The sequence below is a fragment of the Gopherus flavomarginatus genome, chromosome 4 (genome assembly GCF_025201925.1).
Source record: "Gopherus flavomarginatus isolate rGopFla2 chromosome 4, rGopFla2.mat.asm, whole genome shotgun sequence".
Lineage (NCBI taxonomy): Eukaryota > Metazoa > Chordata > Testudines > Testudinidae > Gopherus > Gopherus flavomarginatus.
In genome coordinates this window covers 14,642,345-14,659,064 of record NC_066620.1, presented here as the reverse complement: position 1 = coordinate 14,659,064, position 16,720 = coordinate 14,642,345, and the positions used below count along the sequence as shown (strand labels likewise).

At 39.6% G+C, this 16,720-nt stretch overlaps 1 protein-coding gene across 6 annotated transcripts in view; it reads left to right on the top strand.

Annotated features, from left to right (window-relative positions):
• KIF16B (kinesin family member 16B) overlaps positions 1-16,720 on the top strand; it is a 218,987-nt gene that overhangs the window by 55,822 nt on the left and 146,445 nt on the right. For all 6 annotated transcript variants that reach the window (XM_050952005.1, XM_050952007.1, XM_050952006.1 and 3 more), the window contains exon 12: positions 4,878-4,937. In XM_050952005.1, the coding sequence (XP_050807962.1) occupies positions 4,878-4,937 (60 nt within the window). The remainder of the gene's footprint in view (positions 1-4,877; positions 4,938-16,720) is intronic.

The following is a 16,720-nucleotide window of genomic DNA, read 5'->3' as shown; positions in this document are numbered from 1 at the left end:
AAATAGAGTGCAACACAGAAGAAAATACATTATAGATACTCTTGCATGCTTTCTTGAAATCAATTTAACTGACTCATGTTTGAATAATGGAAAATTTTGTTCCCTGGGCAGATCTCCTTTTCTCTTCTTCTCTTAAAAATGTGTGTATTAAAACTTCTTGAGAAAGATAATAATAGATTATAATATGGAGAGTCAGAAAAAGATTACAATGCCGACAGAAAAATGCTAAATAAATGCTAGTATAGTGTTGGACTAATTCATGTTTCTAGTTTCTAAACTTGCCATGCTGTGTTCTAAGAATATGGGGCAAATTTTCAGGCAGTAATGTTGGTCTGCCTTCAGATCTGTTATAACCATATGCAAATGGTTATTTAGATCAGTGGTTCTCAGAGTTGGTCCGCCACTTGTTCAGGGAAAGCCCCTGGCAGGGCCGGGCCGTTTTATTTACCTGCTGCTTCTGCAGGTTCGGCCAATTGTGGCTCCCACTGGTTGCGGTTTGCCACTCCAGGCCAATGGGGGCTGCGGGAAGGGCGGCCAGCACATCTCTCGGCCTGCGCTGCTTCCTGCAGCCCCCATTGACCTAGAGCAGAAAACTGCGGCCAGTGGGTGCTGTGATCAGCCGAACCTGTGGACTCGGCAGGTAAACAAACTGGCCCAGCCTACCAAGGCTTTCCCGGAACAAGCGGCGGGCCAGCTTTAAGAATCACTGATTTAGATAACTTATAAGCTATTTTCATGTGCAGTACTGATAACTGAACATGTGAATCTAGACGTAATGGACCTATATCTTCCATATCTGAGAATTTTTAATGCTCTTCTTAATTCTTTACTATCTGCTTCATGTTGACCATATTTAGACAATAGCAGACTGTACAAAAAGAGGGAGCATTAATCAGATGGGGGTGGGGGGAGTACTTAAAGATTCTAAGTTAGGGTTTCCAGGTGTCTGGTTTTTGACGGGAACACCTGGTTGAAAAGGGACCCTCGTGGCTTTGGTCAGTTGGCCATCTGCAGCGAGGCAAGCAGGGTACCTGCCTAGCTCTGCGCGGCTCCTGAGAAGCTGCCAGCATTTCATTCTGGCTCCTAACTATAGGAGCAACCATGGGGGCTCTGCATGCTGCCCCGCCCTGAACCCCAGCTCTGCAGCTCTTATTGGCCAGGAACCACAGCCAATGAGAGCTGCAGGGGAAGTGCCTGCAGGCAGGGCCAGCATGCGGAGCGGCCTGGCTGCTCCTCTGCCTAGGAGCCAGTTGGGAGATGCCAGCAGCTTCCTGGGAGCTGCCTGAGGTAAGCACCTGCACCCTGAACCTGCTCCTGAGCCCCCTCTTGCCCTCTGAGCCCTCTCCCCCTACCACACTCCAACCTTCGACCCCAACCCGGAGCCCCCTTCCGCATGCTGAACCCCTCCATTTCTGGTCCATACCCCCCTCACACATCCTAACCCCCTGCCCCAGCCTGGAACCTTATTCCACACTCTGAACCCCTTGACCCAGCTCCGGGCCCCCTCCTGCACCCCAAACCACTCAAGTTCAGCCACACCCCAGAGCCTTCAGCCCCAGCCGGAGCCCTCACTCCCTCTTGCACCCCAAGCCCCTGCCCCAGCCTAGTGAAAATGAGCAAATGACTGAGGGTAGGGGAGAGCAAGCGATGGAGGAAGCAGGGATGGAGTGAGCAGGGTGGATAAGGGCGTGGCCTCAGGGAAGAGTTGGGGCAAAGGTGTTCAGTTTTCTGCAAATAGAAAGTTGCAACCCTACTTTAAGGATCAAATATGGGTATAATCTTCTGAAATCATTGGGCCAATTCCTCTGCTGGTGTAAATTGATATAATTCCATTGAATGAAGCTGACTGAGGATTTGGTTCATTAGAATTACTCAGTCTACTAAAATCTCTGGAGTTAGTATATCCCTTTTAGGAAACACATTTTTGACTCAACTAATTGATACTATACATTATCTCTTTACATTATTTATATGTATGACTCCTGATCATAATACTAATTTTTTAGGGCAAGTTGATGTGTGAGAAACTACGCTTACATATTTGTTTAAAAAACATGAAACTACAAATTATTTAGGTTTCTCTATTTATTTATTTATTTTATTTTATTTTATTTTATTTTATTTTATTTTTAATACAAGCTCTTCCAATGGTTTAAGCTAAACTTGATACCAGCATAGACAAAATACTAGATTCACTGATGTAAAACCAAGGAGAATAAGGTCTCTTGTAAAGCATGTTTCTGCCTGGAGTGCATTTATGATAGTTACCCTATCCTAAAAAACTAGTGTTCTGTACTGTGTTCAGTACTTGTAGCAGAATGTGAATAATAATAGTTTGAACATTAAATTACAACAGTGCTTTTTTAAAAAAAATATTTTGAGGAAAATACTGATTAATATTAATTTGTAAACTTGAATCACAGTTGAAATAAATATACTTAGTGTTACCTGAGTATTGTTCTTATGAATGTTTAAATGGGTGGTAGAAACTGCTGAATGTATGGTTATTAATTGGAATATATTTTTCATGCTCTGATAGTATTCATTGCTTGTCCTATTCAGAAGTGTTGTCCTCACTGTGTGGGATGTTTATCGAGTATGTTTTATTGTCCACTGTTAACTTCATTAATACGTTATATGATTGCTACTTAAGATAATTACCACAAGCATAATTACTGAATTACTGCACATTCTTAGAACATATTACAAAGGGTAAAGCTGTTCTATAACTGAATAGTGAATTTGATTCTGCAGCTCTTAAGACTTTATTACCATATTTAAATTAACTGACTAGTGCACAGTAGTTCTCTTGAATGAATTGATTTCTGTGTTGCAAGAACTAGTTTAAACAACTCATGTGCATTAACAATTCTCCAGAAATGGTGAAGACAGAGGTGATGAGCATCAGGATTCTTTAATATTTTTTTCTTTAAAAAACAAAAGAAAAGAATTGACAAGACTAATATTGTGATTGTCAGCATTCTGGACCTAGGTGGCACAGTGGAGAGAAGTATTATCTTTTCCTTTGAGTTTAAATCCTAGGTTACAAGTGAAAATGAGCTACTTATTTGATTTATGATTTCAACTTATTCCCTTGTAGGCAATTGACCATATTATGTAACTACCATACAGTGCATCTTAATTTATAGTCTGCCCACAAATAAAGCCAACTGTGAAACTGAAGGATACGGTTGCAAGTCAAGATTGAGGTCATTTTTTGGCAGAGCTGTGAAAGGAAGCATTGCTATTTGTCCCTCTAAGTAAATAATCAATTTATCAATAAATCTTAAAGGAGACAGAAGCAGTTAGTTTTGAGTTTAAGCATTTCACCACTTGAAAGTAGATTCAGGTAGTAAAAGATGTATAAACTTAATTCCAAGATAAAAAATCAAGAGAAGTAATTATCAAATGTTGCTTGGGAATAAAAGGCAGTGTCCGAGGATGTGAGCAGTTTATACTAACTATGCCCTTGTATATGCATTATGTAAGCTATTTAGAGAGCCTGGGATAAGTGCTTTTTTATGGATATAAATCAAAGAAATATAGCCTTCATCAGGGATTTCAGTTCTGAAATTTAATTTATATTGTGGGGAATAAGATAACGTGTGACAGGCGTGCCATTGTACAGATATGCGGAGTTACACACATCTAAGAATTGTTGAGCATAATCTAAAGACTTGAAGTCCTGACCTGTATTTAAAATAGGGCATTCCAGGTTACTCTTATTAACAATTTGAATTTTTTAATTGAAATATATAAACACTTTTTAAGTAAAAAGATTTATGCTCTATAGTTTTTGTTCCTTGATTTTACATAGTCTTAAAAAAAATCAGTGTAAATGCCATGCATTGGATGAGTGGAAAGATATAAAAATACAGTAAAAGCTGTGCTATTTTGCACTTTACCAACCAGCAAGCTCTATAAACTTTTTGATCTTCATTGAAAGTCCGGTTTATAGTCTGGTTGGCGCGGGGCCTGACCCGAGCCCCCTCCTGCACCCAAACTCCCTCCTAGAGCCCGCACCCCCTCCCGTGCCCCAACTCCTGGCCCTGAGCCCCTTCCTGCACCCAAACTCCCTCCTAGAGCCCGCACTCCCTCCCTTGCCCGAACCCCCGGCCCTGAGCCCCCTCCTGCACCCAAACTTCCTCCCTTTTAATTAACCAGAATTTTTCCGCACGCCCCATTCCTCCAACATGCCGGATAAGAAAGCTTTTACTACCACAAAAACATTTCTGTAATTATTAGCCTTTGTAAACCTTTTTGGACAACATATGGCCTGAATCGTGAGTACTCTTACCTTACCATGCGTAATCACAGTGACAGTTGATCCTAAAATTATTCCAGTTCATTGTAAAATTTGGCTATAACATTTAAATCATTCTATGATTGTAGATTTTACAGGTTTGACTAAGCACTGCATATAATAAATCGTTTTATTTGTTCTGAAATTACCTGCCATTGTTTTAAGTGAACATCCCTTTTCATCCTTGTTCTTATGAAACATTACAATTAGGAGTTTTCACTACGTCCTTCATAATCTTAAATACCTGTTCCTTTCTAAAAAGATAAAAATCAGAGGTAGGATAGCCCATCATTTTTGTCATCTTGCTGTATATTGGGCAAATAATTATTACAAACAAATACATAAGTGGCACAGGCTTTATTTTGGTGGGGAAAATTTCAGTGGTCACTGTAACAGATTTTGATGGCATTTAATTATTATCCCAATATTGGAAGTAGAATCAGTTGCAGAGAGCAAGAAACTTGGCAAATATTTGGCATTTTAATTTTATGCCAAGTCTGTTGTGAGAGTAAGTTTGGCATTTCAAACAAGACTAGTTTAATATAGGATATTATCTTTTTGTTTCATTTCACAGGTACAAGAGCTGACCAAAGAGTGGACAAACAAGTGGAATGAAACCCAAAATATTCTAAAAGTAAGGATCAGTTAAATGCACCATTTTCTTATTTGACATTTTAAGTAAACTTGCAGAAATGAAGTTTTTTTCTTTAAAATAGGGTTCCTGAGTTAACCATTCTATTATATTTTTAAATGTTATGTTACCAAAAAAATTGTGTGTGAACCTCACTCTGATTTGACTATTTCGAAAATAGCTTTTTGAGTAAAAGCTCATGAATTTTTATAATAGATCTACAGCACAACCTGTTCTATTTTCTTACCGATGCTGGATCGTTTCCACCTTGGAGTCTGCCAAAAGGGAGATCTAGTTTGAATATTGCAAACATTTAATTTGCTTTTCCTGAGCTCTCTGTGAAAACAAATCTGAAAAGAAACCACCTTCTGCTTTTCCCTGTCCTTTGTGTGGTGACCTCCCATGGCAGTTGGTGGCATCGTTACTACATGTATTATGTTAGTGGATACTGAGACAGGTTTTGGAATTTCTGAATGGCTAAGTTTAGGTTCCAGATTTGCTTTTTAGCTTTATTTCAGTGGTAGTGTTCAGCAGCAATTCTTGGAAGTTTCCCTTCCAATCTATGCTACCATTATATCCAATCTTTGACTATCCTATAAATCCTTGTTCAGTTTTTTTATTCTCCCCCTTATGTCTGCTGCTGCCAGCTAGTGTAAAGACTGGCCATCGAGATTTGGATGAAAACATTAGGGAGAAAATGGCACAATTATTTAACAGCATGCCCTCTAAGAAAAGGGACATCTGTTCCCCTCACTCTTATTCTAAAATATCTTATAAAATTGGAAGAGACTTTCAAGGGGACTTGTGCTTCTGAGTCACTTAGGTGCTTTTGAAAACACCACCCAGAATAGCTGTTCTCTGTGTAAACTTTTGTTAGAAATTCTGTTTAGAATCAGAGTTGCCAAGCCTTAATCTAAATCTCTTGCCTCATTCTGGCTTCGTAGATTTTCTAGTGCTAGTTGACTATTGATGAGTAACACTTTGAGTTGCTATTTTTAACAGACTAACTTTCTGGTGTTACCAGTCCAAAGGGTAAGAATCTCTTTCTCCACTTGATCTCCCACACAATACAACATAGCATTTCTTGTCGAACACTTTTAGTTGATTGATTACGTTAAATCTTAACATTTCAATCTAATACTTGTTTATTCTTACCTACATACATATGCTGAATGCGCAGTTGGTGGTGAGTTCTGAAAATAACACAAGCAAACAATTGAAGAGGAGAGCCCAGAATTCTATCTTATGACCCTGATTTGAGACTTTTTTTCTTATTGATATTGCTGTGCATCACTTTTTAATTCCTTTACTTTAGTATTTCATAATTCACTCCTGGACCTTTTACTCATTATCTGATTTACAAATAACTTACTGTATCCATGCTTTAGAATAAAACACAGGTAATTTGGAGTGGGGCACAGAATAGGAAACTGCCTGGCAGGTGGTATGACAATGAACTAATTCTTTTTAATGTCTGTCTAGAAATTGAACTGGAACTTCATATTTGCAAATTCCTCAGATTTTTGTTCCAATTTTTCCACTGTTAAGTTTCTCCATGGTATCCTACAGAGAGCTCTGTGTAAGCTTGAAAGTTTGTCCCTCTCGCCAGCAGAAGTTGGTCCCATACAAGACATTACCTCACCCACCTTGTCTCTCTAATTTGACTAGAGGCAATCATTAAAATACTCCTGTCCGTGGAAAAATGGAAATCTATAAAAAGATTTGCTGGTTTATCTGCTGTGTTTTACACCACTTTAATAAATTAATATTAATATTATAGAAAAATGTATTTGAGATATTCATGTGTATTGGGGAAAAATGAATTTGAAATTTATTTTTAAAAACTATGGGCCAAAATAAAAGAACAAATTAGAACACCTCACATATGGGCTTTAGAACCTTCAGTGGCTCCCCACCAAATCGCAGATCCAGTTCAAAGTTCTGATCCTAATCTACAAAGCCCTGAGTAGGCTGGGACCTGGGAATATTGGAGAGAGTTTTCCCACCAACAATCCACCCATATTTACAACTGCAGATTAAAAAGCTATTGAATGGAATGTTGATAGTAAAAGGTCCTAAGTACAGAATTAACTACCAAAATCGATTAGAATGGGCCCAAATCTTACCATATTTGGTGCATGTTACAGAACCCTATTTCTTCTCAGTCCTTCCCCATTATGCCAGAGCTGAATTTTCAGGTATTCCTCCAAAGCTTTTCTGTATTTTCTGTAGTACAGTGATTCTCAAGCTGTGGTTTACTGAGCATTTCAGGTAATCTTTGGAGTTGATTTTTGTCACAATAGTGAAGCATTTGTTGGTTGTCAAGCAGAAATGGTTCCTGCTCTATAGAAGTAGCCCTGGACTCTTCTGGACTTCCAGTTCCCAAAGGTTCTTTTTGAGGGTGCAGAGAATTCACTGCTCCTTTATATTCTTTGCAGCTGCTTATTGTCTTTATTAGCTGTCCTTTTTGATGTAAATTCAGACTTGATCAACTTTGCCAATGAAACATAATCGGAGGGCTAGCAAATGTATAAGACAGCAGAATCAACCTACCACACAACAATCCAGCACTAAGTATGGCTTTGGCATCTCCCACAGTGCCCCAGCTGCGCCCCTTTACCAGGTATATTTCTCTGCCCTGTGTTCTTCTCAGGTAGGGTTCTAGCTTTTGCCTAAAGACATCAGTAGGCTCACCCCTCTATCATTCCTCAGTTTTCAGCCCTCTGGCTTCACCTCTCTGGCCCAGAGAGCCAGCAGACCTTTCCCTCTCCTGCTCTTAGCTGTCTGACCAAGACTCTCTGGCCTGGGGAAATTTGTGGCTGACCTCCTGACTGCTTTCTGCTTTCGTCAGCCTGATCTGGCTCCACTGCTTAACCAGACTCTCACCACTCCCTCGTTCATGAGCATACCCTCCCTGAAGCTCCAAGCCCATATCTGCTCTTCTTCTGAGATCTCTTTGCTCTCATGACTGGACTGTTTTTCTTCTCTTAATTCTGGATTCTAAACTCTCCTTCTAAGCTCCTTTTCTCTTAGGATTCTGGACTTTTATTTGTAACTGCCAGAGGCAGCTCCACCTTCCCTGTTACACCAAACAAGGCACATCTGGACTGGAACAGAAGGGCTGAGCCTAATTTCGTTTAAGGGGCCAGCTATCCTGTTATGATAATCTATAAAGCACTAAATGTTGTGGGACACTATGTTGAAGGACTTGTCTACACGAACAGTTAGCCCACAACAAACTGGGACATGAATCAAAGCCCCACTAGTGTGTGTTATGCTAACCATTCCTTAGTGTGCTTTGATCTAGTCCCATTTCAAAATGAGGTAGATCAAAGCAAGCTAAGGAACATAACTTAACAGTGGCCACATGAACAGTTAACGTGCAGTAGGCTAGTGCAGAGTAGATTCATACTCCAGCTTGCAGTGGACTAACTGTGTATGTAGACAAGCTGTAAGATACTCTCTGTGATGTATTGCTAAAGTTTCAGTCAGCAGGGCATTCGCCATTAAAGCCTTTGGAACTTGTTTCTTCTCCAGGTTTGGAAGAGCCCATGTTCTTTCATCTTCAGGGTGTAAGGCTCACTTTTTCTCCCTTGCTGGTTGGGGGTGAGGCTTGACTCTTAGGTGGAGACTCTGAGAAAGTCAGTTAACGTATTATGCTTATATTGTTGCTGGGTTATTTGATTTAGTCTGGGGTAATGAGCATGTCTGTTTGTTAGTGTATTTTTAAGAGATTAATGGAGAGTTCAGAATTGGGTAGGACTTTTACTGTAATTTTGTAAACTCTTGAAGAAATAACATATTAAAATGTTTGAGAACTGCCTCCTGTAGTGTATGAAAAAAGACATAATATTAAAAATGTCTCCCAAATCCATTATCAAATGTTGGAATAATTTTTTTTGGTTCTTTTTACCTCTGCTTATAGAATATTAAGTGTGGAAAGGGAAACAAAATGGCAATAAATCATCAGTGTTGAGAACTTAAACTTTCAGAAGTTAGGAACATCCAAAAACCAGAGTTTTCCCCACAGCTTGAACTAGGCTATATTATGTCCTGTATATTTTATAGCCTATGTTATTCCCGTCATATATCAATTTACATTTTACAAGAAAAATAGGATTGAAAATGTCACAGCTGTGAAAAAGGCAAAGTTAGAGTTGCAGCGGAAACTTTACTTTTCTTGACTTTTTTGAGAGCTTGAGTTCCCTGCCAACTTTAAAATGTTGCTTTAGTACAGGAGTTGGCAGTCTTAGGCACATGGCCCATCAGGGTTCTCTGTTGGCAGTCTGCGAGACATTTTGTTTACATTGACCATCCGCAGTTACGGACACCCAGAGCTCCCAGTGGCTGCGGTTTGCTGTTTCTGGCCAACAGGAGCTGCAGAAAGCAGCGGGCTGCAGGGAGGTGCTGGTCTACACTACAGCTGTAAATCAACCCAAGTTACGCTACTTCAGTTACGTAAGTTACATAACTGAACTTGAAAGCAATGTAGGTTGACATACAGTGGTGTTTACACCACACTTTGTCGATGGGAGATGCTCTCCTGCCTACTTACCTTATGATTCTCAGGGAGCTGGAGTACAGAAATCAATGGGAGAGCACTCTGCCATCGACTTTAGCGAGTCTGGTGAAGACCCGCAAATTGACACCATTGCATCTATTGCTACAGTTCTGATCTAGGTGTAAATATAGACATGGCCAAAGTCGGGGTCCGTTTTAGAACCCAGTGTCCCAGCAATTCTCTTGCTTCTGAGAGGCTTGAGTGGTGGTGAGTTGAATCTAGTGTTGAGAAACCTTGTTTACACTGTGGACTTTTTGAAATTCTCCCACTGCTTCAAGCATTAGGAAAATGGACTGGTGGTAGAGCTTGGTCCCCAAGTCTCCCAACTTTGTCACGTCTTATGATATGTGATGTTTTTCTTTAATCCAATTCACCAGGAAGTGGGATGATGAAATGGAAATCTCAGTGTTTGGGGTTTTTATAAAGTAAGTTCCCAGCTATTGTGTTTGGGGAGAAAAGCTTCAAAAATGAATCTAAAATTCATTGATTTAAAATCATAAGATTTTAAAAATAATCTCATGGCGTTTGGAGGCATGACTCAAGATTACTGGAGATGGGGTTGGCAATATTGTAGAACAGTGATGATAGAGTTTAGAAAAATCCTGATGTAGACATAGCCTAAAGGAACTAGGCAGATTCAACCCAAGGCTTTGCTCCCTCTCCATGGTGCTTCAAGGGAGGATGTCCTGTCAGCTACCTGCTACCTTCTTCCAGTTACCTTCCTCCTCCCCCTGCTTCCTCAAGTAATGGGGATTAATTGTCCATTCTTTCTTAAACAATGTTAATTGGCTGATTATCGCAGGTTAGGAGGCAAGTTTTTCTGATGCTTCCATTGATACCTGATGGAGGATGGTGCCCGAGTGTTTCCTGGTTCCCTCCCTTTTTAATCTAGTTTTCAGATGTATGAGAGTGCTTAATCCTCTTCCTCCCACCCAAGCTAGCTCTACAGAGGTTCTGGTACTGCTTGCTCCCTGCCCTGTAGTGGCTGAAGCTAACTGGTTTGTAGAACTAAATTGCTTTTTGCCCTTACTAGAATGCTTTTCATATCATATTTAATAACTGTATGTATGCTCCACCACCCATTGTTCCAAAGCTGCTGAGATTGTAAATTTCTGTAACCAAATACCTGTTGTTAACTATCGCTAACATGTGTCCACTGCATGCAGGTGTACATCTAATATCCTAATGCTTTCTGCTTCTTATTATTTTCAGGCCCACATTTTCCAATATTTAACTTTTTAAAAAAGATTTTTTTCAGCTTTTAGCAGAGTGTACAGCCTCTTAAGGTCTATTCGCACATCCAATTTGAAATGTCCAAGTTTGGATGGTTTTGTATTATCTTCACAGTAAATCATTAATGTTTAACTCCACAATGATTGATGGGATTTTACTCAAACATTCTAAAACGGAGACCAAGTATGGAAAATTTCAGTCTAAATGGTGAATGCTTCAGAAAGTTGTTAGCATGTGAAAATAAGAAATTGAAAATGTTTTTTGCAGCACCATAGCAGTTGTAACAGCTGTAATGCTGTTTGTGTTACTTAAACTTGAGCATCACAGTGTTCTGCCTGCATATTGCATGCAGCTATATAACACGCTCACTGTTTCTTTCACGTTCTGCTCTGTTTTTTTTGTAGGATTCATATGTTTAATATATATCACTGATGATTTCCCAGACTGCGGTGAGACAGTGTGCTTATTCAAATTGAACATCATGAACTATTTTGTCTGCTAGTGCTGCTAGCCTTTATAGAACTCTTTGGATTTGATTCTGGTCTCACCTAGTTTGGTATTGTAACCAAACTTCAGCACGTTGGGCCCAGTCATCCTGGCTACCTCATGTGGACAGGTGCCAGATCAGATGTTTCTTGGGATGGGGGATATAAAGAGTTGGGAGCAGCTAGTCTGGAGAATTATTCTTCCCTTGATTCTGGGGAAGCCCCTTTGCTGGTAGATTACAAGGGTTGAGGCCCTAGTAATCAAGAAAAGCTGTGATTTGTGTATTGTGGGGTGTATTATAGTTGCTACACGGATTTACACCTGCTGGGTATCTGACAGTATCCTACATAGCAATGGCTTCTAGCATTGGTGACACATGTGAAAACCCTATTGGGGTGAGGGAGGATTTAAGAACAGTTTCATGCTACCATGTGGAGGAATTGCCATCACAGCTATGCTGGGCTTCTGCAGATGTCTCAAGGTTCATATGGATCTTGGGTTGTCAGGTGATTTGTAGAGCCAAGCTCCCTGCTCATTATTTGTGATGGAAAGATTAGGAGGAACCTCCACAAATTGGCTTTTAGATATTTTTCCCATCTCCGTAGGAACATCTGTTGCCTTTCTAGCATGGTGGCTTCTTGGCATCATTAAATTCTTTCTAGAATGAAAAGCATTAGTTTTGATGCTGAACCTTGAATGGCTTTTCCATTCACTGGCATCCTTGTACTTGAAAACAGCTCCCAGTATTACAATCTGACTTTGCAATCTGGTTATAAGAAACTGGCCTTGGTCACTTTATCTAATTCCAGGAGAATGCTTTTCATACCATATTTAATAACCGTATGTATGTATTGTTGGTATTGTGTAAAATGTGGCATTGAAATCCAAGTAGATTATGTTGATTGCTTAAACCCTATCTGCTTTCTATCATCTCCACAAATGTCATCAGCATTGTCAAGAGAAGACTTGCAAATTATGAAACAATGCTCCTTAATATTGGCTCTCATATCTTTAGGTGTCCTGTGTCAATATCTCTTACTACCTTTAGAATTTTGCTTACATCAGTGTCAGACTTAAAGCTTTTGACTCTTGCCTGTTCTTGTTATGAAAAATTAGGATTGTTTCCTCTCCTCTGTACTTTTATTAAAAGATCAATTCTGAGTTCCATAATTTCTTTAGACATCTTCTAAGCTATTAGTGTAACCCATTCAGCTGTTAATCTTTGCCTCTCTTTGTAGACTTTAATTAGTACAAAAGTCTTTTGATTTGGCTGCTGAGTTCTACTAAATATTTTCTCATATTCTTCTAGACATCATTTCCCTTTCTGGAATCTTACTTTTGTTCACTTGTTTCAAATTTCTTCCACTAACTTTTAGAAGTCTCAGAAATCAGTTTAAGATAAAACGTCTTTAAATAGATGAAGAAGAAAGTGTTTATTTTTTTTCACATTTGCAACTTTGCTTCAGATTTCCTCTTTTCTTCATTAGTGTTTGCAGTACAAATCAGTTTTACACTCTCAGCTTTCTTCCCCCGTATTTCACATGATTCTTGAATCCTTTTGCTGTATTTGTAGCTTAAAAAACCTCCCTCATTTAGTGTCTAGGAGCCCTAGTCATGGGTCAGGTCTCCATTGTGCTAGTGCTGTACAAATAACAAAACACAGTCCCTGCCACAAAGATCTTGCAATATAAATATAAAACAAGAGAGACTAGATGGAGACAGACCCCTTTTATATCATTGTCCTATCTTTTGGCCCCAACCTTGCAATGAGCTTTAGGTGGAAGGGCAGCTTTAGGTGGGGCACAGAGGTCTGTCTGCACAGAGTTCATTAAAAGACATGGTCCTATGTCGTGACTTCTCATGTAATTATCTGTCAATTTAATAGCCTTATTTCCTGAGTTTGCACTGTTGTTTAGGGACATAGCCATATTTACATCAATAATACTAATTCTGCCTAGAGTGACCAGATGTCCCCATTTTATAGAGACAGTCCTGATTTTGGGGACTTTTTCTTATATAGGCTCCTATTACCCCCTGTCCCCATCCCAGTTTTTCACACTTGCTGTCTGGTCACCCTAATTCTGTCTTAGTCCTTTACCACATGTTGTGCAAGGAAGATATTGAGCACCTATGTCTATACAGTTCTCTCTTGTACCCCTTGTACCCTTTGATTGTATTCTAGCCTAAAATCCTCTATTTTCCATTAAAATCCTCATTCTTTTTTCAGGTCTGGGTGGGAGAAGTGTTCTATTTTTATCTTGTCCATGGTCCAAACATCTATTAGTCTTTATAGGTATTTACGCTTCACTCTCATCCTCCAAGGTTCTTGCAGCAACTTTCTTGTCCACTAAAGAGTGGATAAAGCTCACTTTAGAAACAATTAAATCCATTCCTAAATCAGGCTGGTTGGCATTTGCAGACTCATGCAGAAGTTTCCCCATACTCCTTAGGATATGGAATCTAAGCACTGGAGATCTGCCTCTTAAAACTCTCAGCCCCAACCAATCAGGGTAGTGAATGATCAAGAGGCCAAAACTACTTTTGGTTTTCTTTGTAGAACACTGACTATTGTTGGCAGGCTATTAAGTTTCAGAGTCACTTCCTTTCCCCTCCTGCTTATTTGCTAATATTTCCATAATAAACCCTGGCATGACTACCTTATACTGATCTTAACTGCATGATATTAATAGCAATAACTGTGATAACAATAGAAACATGAAGCAGGAATAAAGCACAGACTTAAATCTGTTCCCTCTTCTCCCTTAAATCTTTTAGCAACTCTTCAGTTAAAATGCACCCTGTCAACAAATATCCTGTGTGCTTACAAAGAACCTTTGCCTCCATGTAGACCAGTAATCAGTGGTCTACTTAAGACTTCTAATAGACAAGTTGTTCAAACTAATTAGGCTCTTGAAACCACAAGCCATAAAGCTAGCAATATATCTCCCATTGCCAGCTGTTGATGGCAACTCATGATTGCAATGCTTATTTCGTGTTTGAATTATAATAATTGTGACATGTGCACAGTGGGTATCTTCAGCAAACAAAACAATTTTTAGCACAACTTCCATGAACTGTTAACGTGCTAGGACCCTAATGCACAGTGGGCTTAATAGTCAGAGTCCACTAATACATACATCTTCTTTAAACCTACATAGAATCATAAAATAAGGCCTTAATTTTGATTATTAATGTCATTTCTCATTCATGTTACTAGTCAGTTAAGCAGTATTCACAGAATATTTACAACACTTATTGTGAAAAGCCCCGATCCTACAACCCCTGACAGGGGCATAACTTTGAGGAGTCCCATTGAAGTTAAGTATGTGTTTAAGTGTTTGCAGGATCCAGGTGCTAAGTTGTAAATATTTAGGAGCTGAATGAGCAATGGACATAATGATAGAGTACAGGGCTGGCCCTAGATCAAATGGCACCCCAGGAGAGGATGATCTTCAGCGTCCCCCTCCCCCATTTGTTAAACTTTTGAATACTTTGTTTTTTATTGCATTTGTAGACCATTTTATGACTTTGATGCACGATTTGCATGCATGATTTATCCCTGTCATATAAGGTTATAAATTTACATGCTAGGATCTGTAAATCTCTATATATTCATGCCACTTATAAGCCAATAACAGAATTTGTTTCCCCTAAGCTTATAGAAACTTTTTAATTTTAAGAATTACTGAAATGTACTAACATGAAGAAATTGAACTGTGCACCAATATTGGGTGGACAAGTATTAAATAGTGTTGCAGTAGGTGCCAGCCTCAGAATGACATTGAAGCACAGTGTCAGAGAGATCAAAGGCTGGCCAATGGCATTTCAAGTGATAAAATAAGTGATGTCAGTCTCTCGTTGGCCATCATTGATCAAAGGTATGTTTTGATGAGCCTGCGCTTTGAAATGCTGTGCTCACCATTCACGACTGTGACCAGCAGCATGAGCAGAATCCTTAAAGCTATCCACACATTAAGAAAAGTGCCCTTCAGCTTTACATCATGAATGAATTGGAGAACTTGGAATGCAGAGTGCTTCCTGTGTGGCAAAATATGATGGATGAGGTCTTTATCATTGGTGTCTGAACACTCCATGTGTCAGCATCCAGTGAAGATCAAGTGTTCAAGAGTGTTTTCCTACCCACTGGCAGCTTACTGAGGTCATAGAAAATTCCCCTGGGTCTTTTTGTAGTGCTTCATTTGTCCAAACCTTTCTTTGATGGACACTTGAGCAGTGTCAACGAGCGAGCAAAGAAACTCCCTGTTGAATTTTATTTCTGAACTTTCCATCACCTCATCTCTGTCCTCATAACCAAACTGTTTCTTCCTCTTCTGAATCCGAGTTTCCTTGAAGACAGGCTCACCTCCTAAGTTTTTGCCATTTCTTTGGCAGCAGTGGTGCCATCTTCAAGTCCATTGTCTCTGTAGGCCACAACGAAATCAAGGCAGCTTCTCATCAAAGTAGTAGCAGTTGCCATGTCCATTGACTGAGTTTGTAGTGCCTTGCTTACAATGTTTACTTGGAACAGAATATCGTGCCAAACCACGGTTGAGACTAGAAATCTGAAGTCAATGATTTGGTTTGCCAGGCTTTGTGCCTCGTGTCAGATTCCGGCCTCAGCTTTACTTGACTGTGCCAATTATACCAGAGAGTCGTAAACCTCAGTCACTTGGTACCTCACTGGCCTTATGCTGTCAATGCAGCTCTCACAGCAAGTGTCACTTAGCGGCTTCACAGTTAGATTTGTAACATTGTCTATGAGGCTCTTCCACCTGATAATTGATGCTGAAAACAGGACGTGTATTCTTTGCAGTACTGTGACGAGAGATACTGAATCTAAAGATGATGATGCTGCATCTGACACAATCAAGTTGAGGGAATGGCAGCCACAAGGCACAAAGGAAGCTCTTGAATTCAGCACAAGGATCCTTGTGTGGATGCCACTGCTCCTTCTCTTCATGTTTGGGCCATTGTTGTAGCCTTGAAGTGGCAGTCCAGAAGCTTTATTAATGTTTTGAATGAGAATAAAATAAACAGTTCTGTTAGGTGTTTTCCAGTAGAGCCGTCCACCGAGCAGAAACAGATAAAGTGTTCCGTTACTTGGATACAGCCATCCTCATTGTCAACAAATCTTACTGCAAATGACATCTTTTTTGCTGTGATTAATGTCGGGAGTGCAGTCTATTATTACAGTGTAGTACTTCGCTTTGCCAAGCTGTATCAATATGTTATCAAGCACCTTCCTTGCTATAAGGTCAGTTAATTCATTTTGAATAGTTTTGCTGCAGTAATGGTCCATAGCTTCTTTACAAACTACTTGACATAGGTTCTCGTGCATGATATCGTCCTATTTCCCAAGGACCTCTACCAAACCAAAGTAATTACCATTATGTTCACTGAACAACTTATCCAATGAGCCCCGGAAAGCCAAATTATTCTTTGCAAGGAAGAGGGTAATTGAGATCAGATGCTCGAGTATGTTCGTCTAGTGCTGGGTTTCTACATT